The sequence below is a fragment of the Eretmochelys imbricata genome, chromosome 10, assembly GCF_965152235.1.
Source record: "Eretmochelys imbricata isolate rEreImb1 chromosome 10, rEreImb1.hap1, whole genome shotgun sequence".
NCBI classification, from domain to species: Eukaryota; Metazoa; Chordata; order Testudines; family Cheloniidae; genus Eretmochelys; species Eretmochelys imbricata.
Window position 1 is genome coordinate 17572178 of NC_135581.1, and position 25705 is coordinate 17597882.

The following is a 25705-nucleotide window of genomic DNA, read 5'->3' on the forward strand; positions in this document are numbered from 1 at the left end:
ATTTGACATAATTCCTTACAGGCAAATTACAACCTGGTAACAGCAGTAGTGCACCCAGGGTTAGGATAACTGTATGACAAGCTGAGACACCAGCCTAACCTCATAAATGTTATGCAGTGTTCCTACAACTTTTTCTTTTCCCCTGTATACAGCCTGCACAGGGTCCTACTTCAATTCACTTAGCTACAACCTGATCACTAGTTATATTTCTTGGGTTTTTGCTCATTAACATCTAAGAGAAAATCAGGGCAAGGAGCAAGGAAAGAATAATAATTTTTGGTATACTGCATTGCTAGCCTCAGGGTATGTAATGGCAGGGTTTGTGGACCTGGCTTAAATCAACTGCAAAACTAAGTAACCTTGAAAATGCGATGGACAACTTAAAAACTATTGGTTAAGAAAAATTGAGGCTCACAGGCTCCAGACTTCTGTTTGATCATCAAATAGGTTGCAGAGCTGTTCAGTATCTCTATTCTTCTGAGACATTTGTATATTACCTTCTGTGAAAAGATCCTAGTATTCTGCACGTCCATGTAGCACAGAAAGCCACATTAGCTGTATAGCTAACAGGATCAGAGGCCTTGCATGCATGTTCTACACTGCAGATTTGTAGATCACCATTATCCCATACATGGGCAGACCAAACCAATCAACACTCCCACTAAAATAGAGCAGACATTTAGCTAGAGAACTCCCAGGCTTCCAAAGGAATTGAACCATGGGTGAAACACACCAAGACAAAGTGGCTGTAACGTGAGTAAACACACTCGTGGGGAGGGGGGACTGAGAATGGTTTAGCACTTGCACACCATCAGGTTAGTTTTTAAAAAACCCTTTATCTTCTAAATTAGCACCACTCCCCTCCCACTGACCACCTGTAATTCTGGTTCTCACCAGACTTTGCATTGATGAATTAACAGCATATGTGCAAAGAATGGAAACAGAGTCAAATATATGCCCCATTCCATATTGCATAGCTATGATACACTTGTTCTGATAGTTATATACCAGGGGCAGGCAAACTTTTTGGCCTGAGGGCCACATCGGGTTTCCAAAATTGTACAGAGGGCCAGTTAGGGGTGGCTGTGCCTCCCTAAACAGCCAGGCGTGGCCCGGCCCCCGCCCCCTATCTGACCCCCCCAGGACTCCTGCCCCATCCACCCCCAGACTACCTGCCCCTGACTGCTGCCCCATCCAACCTTCCCTCTCCTTCCTGATTTCCCTCCTGCCTGGACCCCCTGCCCCCATTCAACCCCCCTGTTCCCCAGCCTCGCCCCCTGACCACACCCCAAACTCCCCTGCCCTGTATCCAACCCCCCCCCCCCCCACACTGCTCCCTCCTCCCTTACCGCACTGCCTGGAGCACTGGGGGCTGGCGGTGTTACAGCTGCACTGCCCAGAGCACCAGGAGAGGCAGCTGCGCCACCTGGCTGGAGCCAGCCGTGCCGCCGTGCAGCACAGAGCACCGGGTCAGGCCGGGCTCTGCAGCCCCGCCACCCAGAGCACTGCGCCGGCGGCACACTGAGCTGAGGCTGCAGGGGAGGGGCCAGGGGCTCGCCTCCCAGGCCAGGAGCTCAGGGGCCAGGCAGGAGGGTCCCAAGGGCCGTAGTTTGCCCACCTGTTCTATACCCTACACGATTACTTTTGAAAAACCTTATTTCCAATCTAAAATTTTTAAAAAGTATTAACAAGCATCCAATATCATTCAACCCCTCTGAATGAAAACTAATTCCTAACCCTCTACTGCAAGCTGTGCATACCCCACTAAATTACAGACAGCAAACAATGTAGTGAATGTCCATTGACAAGTGGACCCTTTGATATAATTACCCTGGGCTCAAAATACGTTGCAGAAAAATCAGTTGTTGCCTGGCAACCAGAGCAGTTATTCACCTGAACTGGCCTATTACTAGTCAGCTTTTTTTTTAAATAGCAGTTAAGCTTCATCCACTTTAAACCCCGGCATGTGTGATGATGCACAAGTAATGGACACCTGCATTTCTTAACACACCACCTGCAAAAACACTAAAAAGCTCCAATCATCGACTGATTAACACTTCTGCTCTCCAGCTAAACTAGTTTTTGGGACATAACTCCTTGTTTTAATCAATGAGGCAGTCATCAGTCTCAGCACGATGGAGAATATTTTGACAGCACCATTCCACACGCATTACAAAGTACAGCTTCTACCACAGAGCAGAGCTATTTTATTAGAGAATTTCATTCACACAAAATGGAATTTTCACCCTCCACAAAAGACAACTTCTTGCTCAAAATTTGGCTAGAGTATTTTAGTCATCCTTGCTTATTGTAGAGAATAACTCAGTAAATTGCCTAAACTCAATCAAAACTAGGGCACTTATGGCAGTAGCAGCAACCTCACATCCTGGCTCCTTGCCACTGGCAGAGGGGAATTTGCTAAGCAGTAGAATAGCAAATGGAACTAATCATCACAGGATGTTCAGTCAGGTGATGACTGTGGATACATGTAATAAGGAACAAAGATGAACTAAACTGCACATTAACAGGTTTTATTTGATGATACTGTGCATTTGGACTGGAAACACAAGGGACTCTAAATACATTTGCATTTTCCTCTGAAGACTCCCCACTGATTGCCAGATTAAATTTAGAGGTTCCCTCCATTTTACAAAACATTTTTAGACTAAAAGGAAAAACATAAACATGTTGGCGAAAGTGTATTACAAAAATGGTTTTTCAAATCCAGAAAACAGTAACATCTCAGCCATATTCCTGTTATACTGAAACTGGCCACATGAATATTGGAAACAACTCTGTCTACAAAGAAGTCTGAGGCATAATTCTCATCTAGAACTACTGCTGATCATGAACTAGGATGTTACAGCAACATATTGCTCGCACGCAGGAGAAAATAATTTGTCCTAAATGGAATGAAGTTGGGGGGAAGGGGGAGCTCCTGAATATGCGTATTTGGACAATTTTCTTCCTATGTTGTTAAAGTTATGTCAAATTCAGGTCTAGAATGTTATTTGCCATCAGAAATTTTAAGATACACTTTACTGAATCTAAACATTTCAATCAGATTCTGTTTAATGACACCATTGGAACCAAACTTAGTTCAAATTATTGCACTTTGTCAGAACAATTTTACCTTGTCCAAATTAATCTGTCATACTTTTAAGTGAAACTTAAAAAATGAAAATACACTGAACTCTAACAAAAGCTCAGAATAAAGCTCCTATTTTATGGACTTGGCAACATGCCCTTCGTGACGGATGACTCTGGAAAGGGTAACATTCATCAGGTCCTGGACTGCAGAGGGAGCCTTAGTGCCAGCTCTGTAAAATGACTCATTTCAGGTTGTTTGCTTTGCCTCTTGATATATTCCAATGTTTTTACCTACAGAGGAAGGAGACAGACAAATCTTTGTACTTTTTCTTGAATCAGCTTACTTGACAGCCCTATGAAAAGTTTAGTGAAGAACTCCTCTGATTTTCACTGGGTTTCAATACTGCAGTCCAATCCAGGCATAACCACCACACACTCCTGACCCCAGAGCTGGCAGTCACAGGTGTTGCTCAACAAGTGTTATTTTTCAGGTCTGGACCATGCTGCTTCTCCACTAACCAGAAAGGCAGTTTCATTTGGAGTAAAGCTGTCTCCTGTACTCCTAGCCGCAGCAGTTTCAGTTCTTGTACATCCAACAAATGCATGACAGCCTTATTAAACGTGCTGGGAAAGTTACCAAGGCAGTCTAAATAGAAAAGGTCGGCTAGTTAGCATCCAGTAAGCCGATGCTGCCGACTGTTCCAGGCTGGATGCTAGTGTTGTAAAGTGGCCCACTGGTCATAGCAAAAGAGACTACAATCACACTCCAGTTTACTTATAACCCTGTCAGTCATGGGCCCAGGACACAAGTGAAAGGCTACCTCTGATTTCTGATTTGAGCAGATGCTGATTCAAAGTTGGAATTTATATTATGTGCTCGCATATAAAATCAACAGTAAGTTATTAGGATTCAGATACACAGGACATGTTATTTTTCAATTCAAAACAATTTTAAAAGATTTAAATGAACATATTTTTGTTGTAAGGAAATAAATCTAATAAGATCACTGTGAGGCATGGTTAGGAAGGGTTAAACATCCTGCAAAATAAATAACTCACAGAAGACATGTGGGGAGATAATGTTTGTGTTTTTGTGTATTTACATATGTATGAGTAGGGTCCACAAGGTAATCAACAGTCCCTGTCTATGCTGTATTCTGATATCATTTAAATGAATTGTAAACACGGGATATCTCGGTATTTCTCTCTCTTTGAAATGTACTGTGAATGGTGGAGGAAAACGCAAATGGCCTTATGTTAATTCGTATAGCTAAGTGATGGACCTCCTTCAAAGTCATCCTAATTACCTTTTGTTCCCCAAGGAACTCCCAACTTGTCAAAGAGGACATGAAATTGTATAAAAGATCCTTGGGTCCCAATTTTGTCATCTCAGATCTGCTTAAGCTTCGTCAGGGGAAGTTTGAGTCACAAGACTGAGGTTGCAGTTATGCGGGTACACCCTGAATATGATATCTGGACATTGGACTATGACCTATGAACTGAATTCTAAAGGAACTCTTTGCAACCACAAAGCTCACCACCTCTGCTATGAATCTGCACCTAAATGAACTGAAGTCATGTCTGTATGTATATTGATCTTTTAACCATACTCTCTCTCTCTTGTTTTTTAATAAATTTTAGTTTAGTTAATAAGAATTGACTATAGTGTGTATTTGGGTAAGATCTGAAACATTCATTAGCCTGGCAGGTAATGTGTCCAATCCTTTGGGATTGGTAGAACCTTTCCTTTTATATGATGAAATAAGATTTACCGAAATTTTCATCATATTTGACGTGGGTACGTGGATGGAGGTCTGAGGCTGGATCACATTAAGGGAACTGTGTTGTTTGGACTTCTGAGTAACCAGTAAGGTAATAAAGAAGCTGTGAATCTAAGTATTGGAATATCCACCAGCTTTTGGGGGTTTGGCTGCCCCATTCTTTGAAGTTCACCCTAATTGAGTGACCACAGATGGCTTCCACTGGGACCCAGGTCACACTGACCCTTTCCACCAGTAGAAGTAAAAGGAAGGGCACCTAGAACTAATGCCAAAAATGGCACACTCCATTTCAGTCCATGTTATTCTTACCATAGTCTTGGTGTCAGCAAAGCCATGCTTCTGTGCCAGGTTCCAGAGATTGACTGAAAGTTGGTTTAGTTTGTTGTTCCGTAGATCTCCATGAGCTAAAATACTATTAAAGAAGTAGAGAGCCAGCTGGCTTTGGCGCTTCAGAGTCTATCATTAAAAAAAAAAATAAAAAAAATATTATTCTACAGCCATCCTGGAGTTCTGATATATCAACAAAATATAGATATCCTGATAATTATACACAGTCCAGAGAATTTTACCAACAGCTAGACATATGCTCTGTAACAAACAGGCCTAGCATTATCAACATTAGCAAGGACTTTGGGGCTAGTCCTCCACGCATTTGTCCTCAAAATAGGACAAATAAAAAAACACCTATCTACTCATTCAGCCCCATTCCAAAGTAGTGTGAGTTACAACAGTTCCTACATCAGGTGTCAGTTTAGCTCAATGACTTGGTACATTTTTGTAATATTGTGCATTCTGGATACCTGAACGGTTGTAGCTGTAAACACCACCACTACTGCATACTCACAGTACTGAACGTGGGCACCTCTTCTGCCACCTCACTGACAGGGCTGTTTGAAAGGTTCTACAGGATGATTTAGTGGGGGATTGGTCCTGCTTTGAGCAGGGGGTTGGACTAGATGACCTCCTGAGGTCCCTTCCAACCCTGATATTCTATGATTCTATGATACAAGAACCCTGAACTTACCTGAGATCAGGGTGCCTTTAAGATCCTATTAGGACTGTGAATATTAGCCCAGATTCACAAGAGTCCAGCAGACTTGGGGTGATGTTCATATAGCCTGACCTCCCTTTTAGCCCCTCACACCTAACAGCAGCTTCCACAGGGATCTCAGCACTGTCTTCCCAGAGGTCCTCCCCACAGTTGCTTGCTGTCTCTTGAGGCCAGGAGGTTTCTCCCACTTTTTATAGTCAAGGAAATCCTACAAAGGATCTTTGGAACACAGGCAACCATGCACTAAACCTTATGGAGTGCTACTGGCCCTGCTGCTTAGCTTACTAGAGGTTGCAACAGCAGTCAAATTGTGTTTTAGGGAATGAAAGGCAGAGGCAAGTAAGACATATTACAGGACTGAGGCCCAACTGCCTCTGGCCCTCTCCTCCCAAAAGCTTTCAAAGTGGGACTCTGTATCAGTATCAGAAGACCAAGATCACGGAGACAGGAGAAAATGCTGTCAGCGCAGGCGGAGGTGAGATTGGTGGAGCAGAGTACAAGAGTTGGCAACTTTGTCTATCTTGGAAGTACAATATCCGCTAGTGGCCAGCTCACTAAGAAAGTCAAAGCAAGAATGGTAAAGGCAGTAGATCATTTTCCTGTCTGTCAAACATCTGGAGGAGTGAGAAGAATACAGTGCTATTGTCCTCCCAACATTATTGTTAGCCCTGGAAACATGACAGATTACTCCTCGGATTAAGTGAGGAGGCATGGGATATGGGGGTGGGGAAGAAAAGACAGATGGAGGAAGGGAGTTATTGCTGGGAGGGGGGGTCACATAGACTGGAGGTCAGAAGGGCTAGTGTGGGGACAAACTGGAGCAGGGGCTGAATGGGAGTGGGGGTGCAGGGACACATGGGAGTAGAGAGGGGTGGCTGAGTGCGGGTGCAGGGACACATGGGGATGGGGTGAGCAGGTGCAGGGACACATGAAGACAGGGCCTGATGTGTCTGATGGATTGGGAGAGGCTAGGGCTCAGCTCCCCAACTCCCTAACAATCCCTCCACACCCCAAAAAACCTGTTCCATACTTCTCCCACCCACACCCAAAAACCCACGTGGTTCACTCCCAGGCTCCTTCCGAACAATTACTTCCCTCTCCCTCAGCTCCTCCATTACCCCTGACTCCCCAAACCTTTGCACCGGTTCTGAGGCATGCAGGAAATACGTTTCTGTATTGTAGTTTAAGTGAATTACTCAACGTTCTGTATTAATATGCCTAGTAAGAAATCTATTTGTCAAAAAAACATTTCTTGAATCTTTTTTGTTGTCTGTATTGTTAGACATATTTAAAAATACCTGTCAGCAAGTAAGTTACCAAAAGAATTGAAACTGGCGTGATTATATTGTCTTATTTTGACAAATAAAATATGCAGAATTTTAAAATACTGTGCGCAGAATTTTCAGTGTTTTGGTGCAGCATTCCACCATGAGTAGCAGGTAGTGGAAATACATGATAGGAAACTGAATGCATTTCAGCACCATTGTTTAAGAAGAATCTTGAAAATTCATTGAAGAGATTGTGTAACCAATGAGAAAGTGTTGTGCTGCACAGGTCACCAGACTGTGGACTCAATAATTAGGGAGAGACTGCTTTGTCATCAGCCTTCCCATAGCAGAAGCTCAAGGTATTTCAGACTGGATTCCACGCGGAGAAAAAAGAAGTCATGGAAGACAAAGAATGACCTATCGCAGGATGATTGAAAAGGATATTACCATCGTGGAGACAACTTATGATGGAGTCGCATCTTGGTCTGGATAAACAGCAACAGAAAGAATGGGTTGTCTCATGCACCACTAGGTGCAGGAGATTCTAAGTCTAAGTCTCCTCCCAAGAGATACAGAAAAAAGGGAGAGGGCTTCCTTGCTCCAAAAGGCAGCGGGGAAGAACCCCTTGAGAATTTAAAAAAAAATTAATTGCAAAACTTTGCAAATCAGGTCTCTTATAGAGCAACTTTACACAGCTATACTACAGACCTCTTAGCATCACCACCAGCACGGGGCATGCATAATGGAAATGCTGACACCACTTCCACTGTTAGTTATGCCTGTGCTGCTAGGCACTGCTCTTATCAAAGGTCCTGGCTGAGAGGAGGTATTTATTTACCCTTGCTTTTCTAGAGCTGTGCTTTGTGTTCGGCTCACTTGGAAAAGAGACCGTTGATTAAAAGGCAGAGCCTCATCTACTACAGTAATTGAATCAATTGAAGAGCAGTTAGAAGCAAGTGCACAATCATAGTCAACCCCCCACATTAATTAACAAATTTCATACTTCACTTGAGCCTTCTCTAAATTCAGCCAGTAAATTCTATGGCCAGTATACAGTATTGTTGTAGCAGTTATGCCAGCAGAACTAATTGCATATGCACGCTATCAAAAAGGAGATGGCATGAACCAAGCAGCTAAATAAGGACAAGAGAAGATACCCACCCCCACTGGGGGCAGTAGCACTTGATCGTTAAGCATTTAGCGACCAACCTACAAACACGCCAACTCTTTCAAATCAGTGAGATTACTCATGGTAACAAGTTCTAGCAAACACGTTAATAAAATGTAGGCTCAAACCTTCACTATTTTATCTATTTTTCTCCCACTTGTGACTGTCTCTTTTATTCATGGTGCCCCTTAGTTTGGGAGGCTTTCCCAAACCTAACATATGCTAAACTACCTTAGAAAACTTTGGACAATGGGTCTGTCAGTGAAGCATCTAGCTATGAAGACAACAAGCCACTGTGTGGTTTGGGCCACTGTATTTTATTCATAAATGCCTTTAGAATGTAAGCTCTGCACATACCGATTCTGTTCTTTATTTAGCATGTTCAGCTGCTACATAGATAGGAAGATATTTTACAAAAAAAAAATACTGAATTGGCAAGGTCACATAGCACTGGAGTATTTGACTATCACCACTGTTGAATATTTAAAGTCATCACATAGTACAAGTGGCTACTTTTCAATAGATTACTACTTTTATTCTGAGGTGGTGCTTAGAATATTAGATTGAAACCCCCTTTCTTAAAAACTTTTATTACAAAAATTATGGGTCACTCAGTGAGTACATAAATCCCCACTAGTGTTAATGGGAGTAAAGTGCAGCAGTCACGGAGAAAATGCTTCCATTTACATTTATATATTGTAGCACCTTTCATCCCAGTGGCTCCCAAAGCTCTTTACAGCCTTAGATTCAAGCATCATTTCATCCACTATTGAAATGTAAAAAGAAAAGGAGTCCTTGTGGCACCTTAGAGACTAACCAATTTATTTGAGCATGAGCTTTCGTGAGCTACAGCTCACTTCATCAGATGCATACCGTGGAAACTGCAGCAGACTTTATATATACACAGAGAATATGAAACAATACCTCCTCTCACCCCACTGTCCTGCTGGTAATAGCTTATCTAAAGTGAGCAACAGGTTAGGCCATTTCCAGCACAAATCCAGGTTTTCTCACCCTCCACACAAATTCACTCTCCTGCTGGTGATAGCCCATCCAAAGGTGAGAGGAGGTATTGTTTCATATTCTCTGTGTATATATAAAGTCTGCTGCAGTTTCCACGGTATGCATCTGATGAAGTGAGCTGTAGCTCACGAAAGCTCATGCTCAAATAAATTGGTTAGTCTCTAAGGTGCCACAAGGACTCCTTTTCTTTTTGCGAATACAGACTAACACGGCTGTTACTCTGAAACCTATTGAAATGTATCCACTTCTGGACACAGACACGGTCCATCAGTCTGCCCCAGCAACACATCTAGCAAACTATCAGGAAACGATGAGTAGTTAGAAAGTAACTATCAGAGCTGAGAGAAAGCTTTGCACTAGGACCAACGTCTTTGAGCAAAAGGAAAATAAAAGAAAGAATACATGATGTGGCATCACAGCATGCATTTGAGATGGGAGAATTATGCGATGCAAAGCCTTTTTGCCACTCCACCATGTATTTTGTACTTGTACATTTTAGAGAAATACTTCAGAAATGTTTAGAGCATTTGAATTATTATCTGGACTATTTTCCCCCTCCACCTTAGGTTAACCACTTGTGCCTATATATTTTTGCTTGAATCCAAACATAAAAGAGAAACTGTTTGAAGCTGCCTGCAGGTTTACGATAGTAATAATCCTAGTGGAGCTAGATTATTGAGCAGAGTGCAGGAGAGGTGGTCAAAGGTCTCTTCCCTGGATATCCCCACCGCATTGTATTTCTATACAATATATATGCCTGCGTATGTGATCACACTCTGTTTAACATTTTGATAACATACAGAACACTTCAAAAAGGATACAGCACATTCAAGACAGAGTCAGAAGGAAGGGATGTACATTACAATTCACAGTATTTTGAGGTAAGCACACAGGCACAAGTAGGAGATGGGGATCCAATCATATGTTAGAAGTTGCAAAGTTAAGAGATGCACAGACTCCAGAGAAGATGGAGTAAAGTCCACTATATAAAAAGGAACAAAAGCAAGAAGGCGTGCAACACTCTACATTATGATCAACAAGAATATTTGTGTAACATGGCACTGACCTCAAATCTGAATGAGAAATCCATGTCAACAACCTGCCAACTCCACTGACATAACCAAGACGGAATTGTGGAGGGCGTTCCAACTCATGAGGATGTATTTATGGGCAGCAAACAGAGAGGAATAGATCAAGTTTCTGGCAGTCACATAAATCATGAGACTAATAGTTCCCACACCAAAGAGAGCAGAGAGTACCCACTTGGTAAGCATTTTTCATAATCTTTGAAACAGTGTGTAGATGACACTGGAATAAAGAAAGAACTACACAAGCCCAGAACATGTCGCCTGTTATGTCCCTCATGTCCTATCCCCTCCAGCAAAGAGTAGAGTAATATCTTAATTTAATATGGCATGATGGAGAAAAATGTGATCTTGCTGTTCTTATTATCCATTTTAGCACTGCTTACAATAGCAATCCTGCTTCCTAGCATTCACTCCAGCCTTCTGTTGAAATTTGCTCGCTTAGAGCTTCATGCTGTGAGGAACAAGGCATTTGGGAATTTAGATGTGCTCCTTCCTCTCAAGAGGTCACAGTGGGCAGCTTCTCCTCTCCTCAAGAGTCCTTCAGGGGCCTGTTCATACACATTAGTCAATTAGGGACGATCATAAGATGGTATAAGCAGACAATATCAAGCTCTCAGAACTTAATACACAGTGCCATTACACAGTTATCCTCCTCTCTGGGATAATAAAGCCCCTCGATATAAGACAACTGACTCAAGTTCAGCCTGAGTAAAAGGTGATGCTGACTGGAACAGAGGAAACACTAATAACCCAGCAGCAGCTCTGAACTCGCCAACTGTTGTAAGCGCAAGTCCCCTGTTTACTAAGGTAGTATGTACACAGTCTTAGGGTCCTCTTGGACTCATCATTGCTCCTGCATTCCTAAATAGTAGCAGCAAGCAGAAATTCCTTCTTCAGATGGCCAGGTGACTAAATCCTTTCTTGTGGATACAGACCTTGAAACAGCACTCTGTGATTTGTCAGTCTCACTCTAGGAGTACTCCAATACACTCTACATGGGAACTCCAGCTGGCTTGGTGTGCAGGAGCTTGCTTTCCTGGTTAGACCAATGAGAACACACTACTCCAGTGCTCCAAGCCCTATATTGGCTACCTATCAGATTCAGGATACACTTCAAGACCATGGCCCTAATTTTTAAAGACCTCATTAAAGTAGAGCTCAGCAACTCAGCTATTCGTTTCTCTATTGCCACATGGGGTTCATGGACGATGGAACCCATGGCAATACTCTCAGAAGCACTTTTGTTGAAGGCCCTAGGCCAGAGAAATCCCTGTCAGCAGAGATCAGGATGGTTCCCACTCTTGCCACTATTAAAGAGCAGTACGAGACACTTCCCACTGAGCAAGCCTTCCAAGATAACCGCAAGCTACAACAATGGCCTGTCTACATTTCTCAGACTGACAACTTAATAGAAAGTAGTTGCTTTTCTAGGAGGTATCACAAGTGTACTCAGGAGACCACTCAATACCTCTTTGTTATGGAAGTGAGATGAGATGTTGGAATGAAGAATCTTAACTGGCTGTAGACTAACCAAGTTGCTGGAAATTCTGAAAACACTGTAAGTTCACCTCGTCTTTGAGATGTATGATTTGAATGAGGAGCAGGGTGAAGTTTGGACTTCTGATAACTGGAACTGTGGGAGAATTGCAAATATTTGTTTCTGGCAACTCCTACAGCTTGCAGATACTTTCCCAACAGTGGAGGAAGCATGCTTCCTGCTCCAAGGAGCTAACAAAGCCATCACTGTTTGAAGGCTTTAGTAACAATACTGGAGTGACAATAATAGAGAATTGTTTCAGGAAGAACTTTAAATCTTTAGCATCTTTAAAATAAAAAACAGGTGAGCTAATTGGGTAAATAGGTGTGGTGGCTGAGAGATTAAGGAGCTTGACTACAATCCCGAAAGTTGAGAGTTCAGGTCTCACTTAATCTCACCCTGAAAGGCCACCACCAGTTATCACCCAGGTGCAAAACGCATATCTGATCCATCAGGTTAGGGTAGTCAAAAGTGGTCGGACATGACGCTGACCACCTCACTTCCTGGTGTAACATTGGCTACTGTAACACTTTGGTTTTGGATCCAAAGCAAATGGCTCTGCACGAAACATGCACACATTTGACTGTTCACGACTCAGTCCAACTGCAGCAGGCAGGATTTTAACATTTATAAGAATTCTGCATTAAAAACAAACAAACAAACAACCAACAAAAAACCTTCCAGCCCAAAATGCAATAAAAATGCAAAGCAGGGAACAGTATGGTGGCACACTCCCATGACCACAGATGGTTTGTATTTGTATAGGGTAGTTTGGGATTGTAAATTTCAGTTGAAACATTATCACACAAAAGAAGCAGAATTTTTGAAAGATATTTTAAAGTAATATAGGAAGAAAGGAGGAGCATACTGTGTTAACATCAGATTCACTTCTCTTCCTTCAAATTGCAGTTTGGCAAAGTCATTTAATTATATGAAAATCAATTCCCTTTTATGGGTTTCAAATGAAATGAACCAAGGAAAACCAATATCAGCAGAGGCTTGTTCATGTAAATGAGCAGCCAAATAATAAAAGGTCGCCAACACTGAAGTGATCAAAATAAAATTTGAAATGATTTTCTGCCAAGTACTGCTTTAGAGATGAAGGATGTGACTTTAATCAACATCATCAACCCCTACACTCCCCACCCCCTAAAAAAAAGGAAAAAAAGAGAGAAATACTTGGCTTCTGTATAGTGCTCTTCATCCACAGATCTGAAAGCACTTTGTAAAGGAAGGCAAATATCCCCCCACCTTACAACTGGGGAAACTGAGGCACAGAAGAGAAGTGACTTGCCCAAGATCACACAGCTTCCCAATAACAGAGCTAGGATCATAATGTGTGTCCCTTTACTCTCAATCCAGTGTCCCTCTATCTACTGGACCATAATACCTCCTGCTTCAGTGAATTAGCTAGATGGACTCTCTTAGTAGTCTAAGCATCAGGTTTGTAAAGCTAGACTTCCTGGAAACACAAGTCCCAATCCCAGCAGGACAGGCTCAGCCTGCGTGAGCTAAATACAGTGACAGTTTACTGTGTTTGGTATTTCACAGAGTATCTTAAAACCCGGTCCTGTGTGTTCTGTGAGCACGTTAAAAAGATCCCATGGCACTATTTCTAAGAGCAGAAGTTGCTTTGGTGTCCTTGCCATTGCACAGGGTGCTGGCTTGCCGTTGCATCCAAAGATAGCTGTATTTCACTGTGCTACTGTACATACATAGTTTATGCTGTACGTTGGAATGTGCCACCATAAAAATGTGGCATTTATTAATTTTGAATCTCTACAGTTGTTTTATGAGAAAGTATTTGATATCAAAGGCAGAGGAAATACTACTGTAACAGCAGTAGCTGGGCTCTCAAGTGCGTGTTGCTTAATGAATTCTTGGAGGCATACCTTACGGATCTCTCTTTAGAAGAATTTCTAAAATGTAATCCCAGCAGAAGGGGAAGAAAAAAAACCAACCACCTGAACTATTTGGTGAGTAGCCAAGTAAAATGACATAAGAGAAGGACTTCAGCTCTATTTTCTTTCCATCAAAGACTCACTTTGCCCTGTATTTCAGGCTATAAGACATGAAACCTAAGTCTAATAGAGATAGTTTAAAAAAAAAAAAAGAAAGAAGAAGCTGTTGCTGTGGGAACTGAAGCTCAGAAACAGACATGTTACCAGGGGCATAGTCTGTTCTCATGCAAAGGTGAGGAGTTCAGCAACATGGAGAATGCCAGTCATAAAAGATGAGCCCATAGAGCTGTTTTTGATCTCACATACTGTATAAACCCGAAATCAAGGAATCCAATAAGTCGACAAGGGTTTGTGCTTTGTTTTAACTAGTGTAACCATTATTCAAAATAGGGTAAAAGTGAAAGTACTCCCTACAACTAAGCAAATCATTCTTAATCACCCTCTGGGATGCAGAGCCTTTACCAATAAAGTAATTTCCACTGCATTTAGCTCAGAACAGACCAATGGGTTAATTCTCATTTTGTCCATTAGCCTATTCCAGAGGTCTGGTTAGGTTGGTGAGAAAAGTAGCAATTGGGACTAGGGAGAAAGTAGAGACTTTGGTTTAGGTCAGGAGTGAAGTGACAGCTGGGAGGGAATGGGAACAGAAGGGAGTTGTAGAGATTATTACACCTCAAGAAAAGCAGCAGGACCAAAGTTGGCACCAGAGCAGCATCCACTGCCTAGCAAAAAACAATTCTCTCTGGTACAACTGACTGTCCATGTCATGCACAGAATGCAGCTAAACAATCCATCTCTTAAAGAGTACAACAACAAATAGTGGGGCTATAAATATTACTGAATCTCTTCACCCCACTGTTGCCTATGTGATGTCTGTTTATTTTTTTTAACCAAAGTAACACCATACAATCCTCTCTAGCATTGTAAACATTCACAGGGCTTTCCAAAAGCAGCAACACACTAGATTGCACTGTCAATTATTTACTCCTGGGGGAATTCTGCATCACTGTGTGTGCGCAAAATTCATGTCCCCTACAGATTTCTTTGGTTCCCCGCAGAAAAATGGCTTCTGGCGGGGAAGCAAAGGGAAACCCCAAGAGCAGTCACGCACCTCTCCCCAGCAGTGCAGGCAGATTGGTTTGGGCGCCCGGAAAAGCCAGTAGAGACGTAAATCACTGCTGCAGGGAGTGGACTGAGTAGCTGTGCATGTGAGAAAGAGACACTCTGTCCCTCTGTCTCGCTATCGCAGCACCCTCGGCATGGAGGGGCAGGGCTTCAGGGTGTTTCTGAGGAGGTAAGCGTGGAAAGACCAGAATGTAGAAGCCTGCCTGTTTAGTGAATTGTTCCCATTGTCTTTGTGAATTCCCCCAGGAGTACAAAACAGGTATAAAAGTTTTAAGACTCCTTTACATTGCCAGTGAGGTGTAAAGGACAGTATGGCCTTATAAAATGCTTATGGTGCTTTAGCTATTAGAACTGGTCTAACTTTCTGGACTGAAAAAATTTCCTATCAAAATGTGCTACATGAACTGTTTGCTACTGATCTTTCTACCAACGGTCAGTAGCCAATATAAATTGTGAGTTTGACTCACCAGCCCTCAGTTGCTCTTCAGTTGTCTATGATGTAACACTGAGCATATGGCTGCATATATTTTTATGCTCCCCACTCCCATTCTCCATCCATTGTATTGTAGTTCAAATAAATTACCAAAATAATTGAAACCAGTGTGATTATATTGTGCTATTTTGACAAATAAAATATGCAGAACTTTGCAGAATTTTAAAATATTGTGCAAGGAATTTTTAAATTTTTGGCGTAAAATTTCCCCAGGAGTATCAATTGAAAAGGCTGATTTATTGAGCTCTGCAAGTGATCTGATGTTGCACTGTTCAGTAATAAGACAAGAAAAGGCATACCTCCTCCTGTCCAAGGGTCTTCAGATGGTCCAGGATCTGAGCTATCACTGTCTCACACAGCTTGTTAATTTCAATCAGGAACTTGGAGTCTCCACCATAGAGGGTGTCATTGGAATCAACTGCAGAAACAAGCATAAATAAATCTGAGTTTAATTTGGATAATTATGTAAGTGTGTTTGCTGCAAAACAATACTGGATATTTAAAACAGATAGTTTTTAAAGCTGTAAAATGACCCCACCCGCATATGAAATCCTTCATAAAGACCTGACACCTGTGTTTTTACCACCATTGACTGATCTTAATTGCACGCTGCAACACAAAGCAACATACAGCACAACATACGAATCTTCCATATGGCCAGATCCCTTGCTTTCACTGAAGCTAGGTAGGTTTTGCCACTGACTTTAATAAGAGCGGGATTGATTAAGTTGATGGACAATTTATGCTTTATCCAATACATGCACCAACATATAGTTTTTCAGAGTGTTCCAGCAACCACAAACTTGGAGCCCTCATATATTACCATACCACTTTACAACTGCAGAAACGCTGCTTGTCTCTGTCAAAGCAATAGTGTTCTTGGGAAGAGAACTTCAGAAAAATTGGTGAAGACTGAAAGGCTTGTGCCTATTTTGTAGCACATACCTTGTACACTGTACATGTAAATTTTTCACTTAGCTGTTCCATACCTTTTATTTGTAACTTACTATATGAATGCAAAGCTGACAATCTGGAGAAAAATTTGGCTTATTGACACTGTCACCCCAATTTTCCAGATCATTAACTATTATAAAATGTGTTAGTGGGACAAGTGACACCAGTTTCTCTTCAATGCTTAACCCCTCTAGCTGATTCTCCCTGTATACCTGGGAAACCTAGTCCCATAAGTATAAGGAAATCAGGCATGTGTGCAACTATCCAGGTGACTCCGGAATTATATACGCATGTTGCTTACACCAGGTTTATATTTATTTGTATACCTAAAAAATGGTAAGGCATTCTAAAGTAAAACTTGATTAACTGAAAATCATGGGCAATACTGACTAAATTCAGATAATAGCAGGAATTTTCAAAGTAGTCTGTATTGTTTTATACCAACTACATAGCCTTCTTTCACCTACTCACTTTAAGCAACACTTATTTTAAAGAGAATACATTACATGAAGAATTTTCAAATACAAGCATACTCTAGAGAAATCAGGGAGTGGGAGAGGAAGATCATCCCCAGCCCTCAGAGAACTTATTATTTAAAAGGTTTTGTTTTATTATTTTATTACTCTTTGGAAACTACTTTCCTTACATGCTGACAAAATAACATGAGAAATGAAAGCTTAGAATGAACAGTCAGTATGGTTATTACTGATGCACCACATTCAATTGGTGCTAGAGCAGCTTTTAACTGCTATTAATTGCAGTTTTAGTTTTATTTTTTAAATATTGCAGTAAAAAGTAAATACATGCTGAGCAAAAACACGAGTTATGTAATTTTAAAGCTCATAGGTTCAAACATTTTACACAGCCACAGACTTGATACAAAAAACGTAGCCCTTTTTTAAATACCTGTGGCTTCTGTTTCATGACAAACATCTATTTTATCAGTAATGCCAGTGGGCCTCATCTGAAATCAAGGATCCATTCTGCTAGGTGCAGTATGGACATACACACACAGCCACTGCACTACAGAGCGCACACTAGAAACCTACATAAGTGAAACAAAGCTGACTACAGAACAAGGAGATCTGATTCAGTCATTTCTCATACACAGAGTTGCCAACTTTCTAATCACACAAAATAGAATACCCTTGCCCCACCTGCTTCCCTGAGGCCCCGCCCCCAGCCCTTCTCCTAGGCTCCTCCCTCTGTTGCTTGCTCTCCCCCACCCTGTCTCACTTTCACCAGGCTGGGGCACAGAGTTGGGGTGCGGGAAAGGGTGAGGGCTTCGGGGTGGGCAAGAGATGAGGGGTTAGGGGTGCAGGAGGGGGCTCAGGACTGGGGCAGGGGTTTGGGGTGCAGGCTCTGGGAGGGAGTTATGGTGCGGGAGCGGGTTAGGTTTGCCAACTTTCTACTTGTGCAAAACTGAACACCCTTGCTCTGCCCCATCTCCGACGCCCCAGCCCTGCTCACTCCATCCCCACTCCCTCTGTCACTCACTCTCCCCATCCTCAAGGGACTGGATCAGGGGGTTGGGGTGCGGGGGGAAAGGGCTCCGGCTGGGGGTGCGGGCTCTGGGGTGGGGCTGGAGATAAGGGGTTTGGAGTGCAGAAGGGTATTCTGGGCTGTGACTGAGGGGTTTGGAGGGTGGGAGGGGGATCAGGGAGTAGGCTCTGGCTCGGGGTGCTGGCTCTGGGGATGAGGGTTTTGGAGTGTAGGATGGGGCTACAGGCTGGGATCAAGGGGTTCAGAGGGTGGGAGGGGGATCAGGGCTAGGGTCCGGGGTTGTGTCACTGGAGGGGGTCAGGGGTGCAGGTTCCGGGTGTCGCTAACCTTAGGCGGCTTTTGGAAGCAACGGCATGACCCCCTCCAGCTCCTAAGTGGAGGCACAGCCAGGTGGCTCTGCACACTGCCCCGTCCGCAGGCGCCACTCCTGCAGCTCCCATTGGCCCCGGTTCCCAGCCAATGGAAGGGACAGAGCCAGCGTTTGGGGCAGGGGCAGCGTGCAGAGCCCACTGGCTGCCCCTACGCATAGGAGTCAGAGTGGGGACATGCCACTGCTTCCTGGAGCCACGCAGAGCCACGGTAGGAAGGGAGCCTGCCTTAGCCACACTGCGCCACTGACCAGACTTTTAACGGCCTGGTCAGCAGTGCTGATCGGAGCCACCAGGGTCCCTTTTCGACCGGGCATTCCGGTTGAAAACTGGACACCTTGCAACTCTAGATTCCAACCTGGGGCAGGGGGTTGGGGAGCGGGAGGATGTTTGGGGTGTGGGCTCTGTCCAGGCAGCACTTACCTCCGGTGGCTCCTGGATACATCCAGTATGTCTGGCTCCTAGGTGGAGGGGCCTGGGGCTCTGCTTGCTGCCCACACCCACAGGCACTGCCTCCACAGCTCCCACTGGCCGCGTTTCTCAGCCTATGGGAGCTGCAGAGCCGGCGCTTGTGGCAGAGGCAGCACATGGAGCTCCCGTAGCCACCCTTGTGCCTAGGAACAAGGCATGCCAGCTGCTTCTGGGAACCACACAGAACCAGGGCAGGCAGGGAGCCTGCCTTAGCCCTGCTGCGCTGCTGACCAGACTTTTAATGGCCCAGTCAGCGGTGCTGACCAGAGCCACCAGGATCCCTTTTCAACCAGGGATTCCGGTCGAAAACCGGATGCCTGGCAACCCTAGTCATACAATCTATGCAATCAGTCAATATGGCGGAAACCACTTTATTTCACTTTGCTGACCAAAAGCAGTTTGTCTTGTATCTATAGATGTTTAATTTGTTGGGTTGTTTAGATTATGATCTAAGCCTTAACTCTGCAGCATCACCTCTGGATGTCTGCAAAAACTGGAAATTTAGCAGCAGCAGATAAATTCAACAAACTTGGTTATTTTAAATAAATCCAGATAGCAAGTTTTTAATGCTATGTATTTTGATATTACATACAATTTTTTAATATCACCAAAATTTACATCTTGAACGTGCCACAGATGATGAAAACTGCACTGTAGAAATTGCTAGGGATGAAAAAGGAACTTTGACAATCAGGAAAAGGACAGTTGTAGCTTTTGACACATGGGAATATACCAGAGGTGGGGGTTTTGTTTTAAATGCAAATAGGAAACCTCTCCTCTTTCTTCCTTTGTTGTGGGAAAGGTACAGGTGACTTGAAAAACAATACTTTTGGGAAGACTGGGAGACCTGGACTTCTAATTCCATACCTCAGCAATCTGTGACAAGTATGGCTAAGACTTTGGGGCTGAAGCAAAAAATATCATGGAGGTCTCTGGAAGTCATGGATTCTGTGATATAATCATAACCTTAGAGATAAGCAACTAGTGCCTCTAATTATCACCCACCAGTATTTACCAGTACATTCAATGATGGATACAGTTCATTAGCTGGATATTTCAGTTATAAGATGAAGTGAGCAGCAGCCAAATAGCTGATATTTTAAATTGCCATTACTAGGTTTCAGAGTTAACACATTTATACCCTTGTGAATTCACATCTCTTCAAGCTATTGTGTCAGGCTGCTTGTCTGCAAGCAGGAAAGCAATACTGCATTGATTTATGTTCAGTTATGTTTGGTACAAACTTTGCAAACATCAAGAAAACCTAGATTCTGCAGCACAATTCCTCAGTGGCATGAGGTGTATGCATGACAAATTCCACAGCCAAGAACAATGAGAATCACCGGGCTCAGATTCTGAAGCGGTGAATCGATAAAGTGCCAAAGAACTGTCTGTATTGGAAGAAGCATGCTGGGTAAATACTAGCATTAACAGGTTCTAATGTGTGATTATCTAAATCAGAATAAAGGTCTATTTGGTATAAACACATTTTAACACCTGGATACATTTTATGTTATGTGTTTCGTGCAGATGCCAGGAAAACTGTTCCATTACATGAAGTCAGTACTCCCCATTGACTTAATATTCAAGTGGACCACCATTTTGCATCACAGGCACCAAAAACTCTTAAATGCCAATGCACTAGGGCCCTGGATCCTATGACAATTGCATCTACAAGTAGACGAATGGCTGAAAAAAATCCACTAAATCCAGAGGAAAGATTCCATATTCATTGTACTTGGTACTGCTGCCATTTGAATGGTATTTGCACCTAGTCAGGCATGAAAGCTATTTCACTGCAAGCTGAACTCATTTCAGAAATCCACCAGCATCTTTAATGGAACAAACCAGCAGCTGCAAGAGGATAGTCCCATGTTTGTTGATGTAGAATGAGATTAAAGATTCTCAGCAAGTCATGGCCAGTCCTCTTCGGCTGTGTATATTTAGCATCATCCACTTTCGTGTCACAATTTTCTACTGACTACATAATAATCTGTATGCACTTATTTACGATCTGTTGGTTTTAATTTTCTTCCTCAGCAAAATCTAGGTATTTCTAATAAATCAAATCTCCAAGAGAATTAAAAAATCCAATGTCCCCCAGACATCCTTCACAATCATTCCCAGTTCTCTCTCTTTGTACAAGGCACTCCAAGAAATCCATATAACTATGGTGCTGCTGTCTAGAAACAGAAATGTTGCCCCAGGGGAAGAGGGAAAATAACTACTTCACATAGCTTTTTTCATTTGATGATATCATAGGACTTTACAAACATTTAAACTTCAGAACACCCCCAAGAAATGGGTAAGTGTTATTCTGACCCTTTTATAAATGGAAAAAGATAAGATCACATTCACTTTCTTAGAGATTCTGAAAGAGACTAGGAAGATCTCCACTACAGTCCGATGTTCCATATTGGCTCAATTGTAAACTTCCTCCTAGGCTGCTACATCTTGTCATGGATGGTGACTTTATCTTGGTAGCCCATCCACCAGAAGAACTCAAGTATTTATTTTAGATCTGCCTTTGTTTGAAAATCAGCATACCATCAGAAGGAAGCACAGTCTTAGAGCAGGGGACCAAAAGTCAAGATATCTGGGTTCTATTCCCAGTTCTGCTACTAACTCACCACCACACTTTCAAACATTTCAATCATTCTGAGCCCCACTTTCATGGTTCCAGCTATACAATGAAAATAAATAAATAAATATATAATTGCCAGAGTGAGATCTTAGCGTCTAGGTGTAAAAACCACAAGCAATTACAATCCACAAAGGACACTCTTCTCTGCCATATATTTTAGCCTTTTTCTGGAGCACACTAAATTTGCAGCATCTTTTTTATCACTGTCAGAATCAGATTTTTTGTAACTGATCACAACTTTTAAAATTTTAAATTTTCCTGCAGAGAAGCCAACCCTTCTTAAATGAGTATTTAGAAAGTAGGAAGCAGAAAACCAGTGCAGATATCGCTTAAAGGGGAAATTGGGCCTCTCTTTTCCTTTACAGGGATCCTGAAATAGGATTTAAACTTTGCTGTCACTAACTGCATCTCTCCTCTTTACTGAAAGTCTATTATGCCTCAGTGCTGTCCAAAGTGTCAGTGACCTGCAAGTCCAATGACTGGAACACATCCAATGCGTGGGAAGGTTTTTTTTGCTAGTTGTTTCACCTTCCCTGTTATGATTTAAGAAGACACAACTACCACATCCAAACACAGCTGCATTTACAAAAAAATATGTTTTGTTTTTAAATGCCTGGAAAATATGACTTTCTTCCCTTCTCCTCCAGCATTATGTCTCCACTATAATGATTCAGATTCTAGTAGGGAAATCTTTATTTCTATATCCCACAAAAATGACAATGAGCTTCTAAACCCATCATCTGTTTATGGTTAGACTGTCAGGTCCATATGAAAACAGGAAGCAGGTACATAAAGAATTGGGGGCCTCTCCGACAGAAGGATGGCCATAAAGGCCTGATCCTGCTTCCAGTGAGGTCAATGGTAAAATTCCATGCGTTCAACTGGAATAGAACTGGTCCCATCATGATCATGAAGAGCTAAAGCCTCAGTTAAAGATGGCTGTGATCATCCCCTCACACATTTTTCCCCACCTTAAAAAGAGAAACTTGGGATCTTTTGCAGATAACTTCTGCCAAACCAGCCTACTCCAAGCAACTGGGTGATGGGCAGCCTCCCTCAGTTTCTACATCTTGCAAGATTAGCATCATACAAGGAATTTAGCAGAATGAGACAAAAGTTGGAGTACATCTGAAAGAACTACTGGGTAGTAGATGCAACCACAAAATTTTAACTGTGTCAAAGTATGCAATGCAGACAGTCTTTGGTGCACTGCAGGGGCTAAAACACTTAGTGCTTAAAACTGAGTCAGAACAAAAACTTACTTCATTTCTAGGGTCTGGGGCAAGTATCTCCATTTGGGAAACCTTTTTCCTTAGTGCTGACAGTGGCACTACTTGATACATTCAACTTGTTGATAAATGTTAACAGGTCTGTTTTGGTCATTTGTTATAATTAGAATAATCTTAGGTTTGCCACTGTGAAATCTCAAGATACAGCCGTAGTTTTAAAATGGTGATTCCCATAACAGATACTAGCACTTGAACCTGCTTTCATATATATATATATATTTGGATTTGAGTCTATCTCCTGTAAAACTGGCAACAGTGTTTGCATAATAGATCATTTTATCACATGTGTCCCCACATTCTTGAATTTTAGAGCAGGACTGAGCTTTAAATTCTGAGGTTTAGAGCTGTTAAATAATATATGCATGCAAAGTGTTGACAAGCCTAAGCTTTGACGACAGTTCAAACAAAAAGAAAGACCCTCTAAACATATAAATGCAAATAGTTTTAACAAATTCTAGAAGTTTTGATAGAGATTCTTCTGAAAAGTTCTATTTACTTCTACTGGGAACTGCACTAACTAGTCAGTTGTATAATTATTCAGGCTGAGTCACCCATCTAAAAATTTTCTTTGAAAAGAAAAAAAATATTATTGCTGTTCTTATAAGCTTGTTCTTTGATCTTAAAAATATGGGCCAGTTGTCTCACTTTCTCCTTTTTGTCTCCTTCACTATATATCATAGAATTAATCAGGATGAACTGCAAGAAATATTTAATTTTTCTAATGAGTTGTAGTTTCTTAAAGTACAAAACCAAATAGAGTTCAGTCCTCAGGATGATCTTAAAAGAAAAAAAAAAAAAAAAAAGATGAAGCATTAAGGCTAAAAAACTAAAATCCAAAGCTAACAGAACCCAAAAGGCTATTCCAGTAGAGGGAAAGTGGGAAGTTTAACAGAAGCGACCAGCAGATGCTCCTATTGGGTGAAAAGAAAAGGAGTACTTGTGGCACCTTAGAGACTAACCAATTTATTTGAGCATGAGCTTTCGTGAGCTACAGCTCACTTCATCGGATGCATACTGTGGAAACTACAGAAGACATTATATACACAGAGACATGGACCATGTCACGAAAGCTCACGCTCAAATAAATTGGTTAGTCTCTAAGGTGCCACAAGTACTCCTTTTCTTTTTGCAAATACAGACTAACACGGCTGTTACTCTGAATCCTATTGGGTGGCTGATGCTGTGTCTTGTCAAACAATAAGTGGCATATTGGAAAAAGTGATTTTCTTCTTCCAGCTCCACATTGCCACAATGCAGTAATCCTGGAGGTATGAAATAGTCTGCAGAGAAAGCCTTCACAAAAGGCAGCTGGCAGGAAATCCCCAAGCTGTGGGAAAGTGTGTCCACAAAACAAAATTCTTCACCTATGCATACCCAGCTATGGTCAAGTTCACATCTGGATTTTAAACAAACAAGCTTATCTTAGTAACCTCTCTCTACTGCTTTTACTGCAGTAGCGTCTGGAATTCACACGACTACAGTAAGCTTACACCAGAACTGGCAGAGTTAAAAACAAGGCTCAGAATTGACTTTTATCCAGAAAGCAGCACACAGTCTTTCAGGCATAACATTAGGAAGTTATGGAGCCAACAGAACAAAGACAGGCCAACAAATGAGAGATAAAAGGGATCAGAATACAAGACCCAGGGATATGGAGTGGAGTTACAAAAGCACAGAGGTAACATCCAAGGTTGAAGCTAGCCAGGAGGTGTCTCAGAAAAATAAAAACAGGAGAGTAGAGGGTCAAAGATAAAGCCTTGAGGCTCCTCAGAGCAAAAGATGAGGGATAACATAAAGCCTCCCTCAGGAGATATAATTACAGAGAAGTGTGCTAGAGACACTTTTTTCATGCTGGCAGCTGAGAGCACCTCTTTTCACAATGATAAGGTGTGCTGGGTTGAGTTTATAGCTCAAAAGGTAAGTGACTATGATCTATATTTTTCCTGAGACAGGTCAGTTAGTTATAACACAGTCCTTTCACGTTGGAACAGACCCCAAAATTGGATTCTTGGCCCTTTTAGGTGCTATTTCAGCCTTTTTGTAAACACTGGAATCCACTTAATGTACCTGATGAACTTTAATAGAAAGCGAATTATTTTAACCTCTTTGATAAAGTATGTGAGGGTCATGCATGACAACATATCTATTGGGAAGCACAAATTCAACTGTTAAAGAATCTACTGGTGAAATAGATAGTGAGGATAAAAATAAACAACAATGATTAAGGCTGCGAGTCTGTCACTGAGGTCACAGATTCCGTGACTTTCCGGGACCTCCGTGATTTCTGCAGCTGCCTGTGTAGCTGACCCACAGGACAGCCACACCGGCTGCAGCTGGAGTGGTCCCAGGAGCCACCTGAGCAGCAGCCAGTATGGCTGGCCTCAGGGGCCACTGGAGGAGCAGCGGTCCCAGGGACCGCCCTGGAGACCTTCAGAGCATAGGTCCCTGGGGGCTTCAGAGCAGCGGGCGGCTGGGAGCAGTCAGCCCCTGCCACCAGTGCAGGGGCTAGCCATCAAAGCAGTGGTGTCCCGGGCCCCAGGAGCTGCTAAGTTTTAGTCAGGGTATTTATAGTAAAAGTTGTGGACAGGTCACAAGCTGTGAATTTTTGTTTATTGTCCATGACCGGTCCATGACTTTTACTAAAAACACCCGTGACTAAATCTTAGCTTAACTATGATCCTTTGGGGTGAGGGAAAAGAGGGAAGACAGTGAGAACATTTTGAAGAACTTCTGAACTGGTATGAGACCTTACAGAGTTGGATCATCCCTGTACTAAAGTAACAGCCACTGTCTTAGCAGACATTGGGGACTGAACCATGGACTTCTAGAGCTAAAAGGATGAGTCTCTACAGCTTGCATTAAAAATCCAGACTCTCCAACTGTGAGCTGAA

The 25705-nt window shown here is 42.4% G+C and overlaps 1 protein-coding gene across 4 annotated transcripts in view; it reads right to left on the minus strand.

The window, feature by feature from the left end:
• Positions 1 to 2079: 2079 nt before the first annotated feature.
• The window catches only part of VPS35L (VPS35 endosomal protein sorting factor like), a 116233-nt gene continuing 92607 nt past the window's right edge, over positions 2080 to 25705 (minus strand). For all 4 annotated transcript variants that reach the window (XM_077828141.1, XM_077828143.1, XM_077828140.1 and 1 more), the window contains 3 exons: positions 15885 to 16003; positions 5181 to 5327; positions 2080 to 3381 (listed from right to left, as the gene is read on the minus strand). In XM_077828141.1, coding sequence (XP_077684267.1) covers positions 3283 to 3381; positions 5181 to 5327; positions 15885 to 16003 — 365 coding nt within the window. In that variant the 3' untranslated portion in view covers positions 2080 to 3282. The remainder of the gene's footprint in view (positions 3382 to 5180; positions 5328 to 15884; positions 16004 to 25705) is intronic.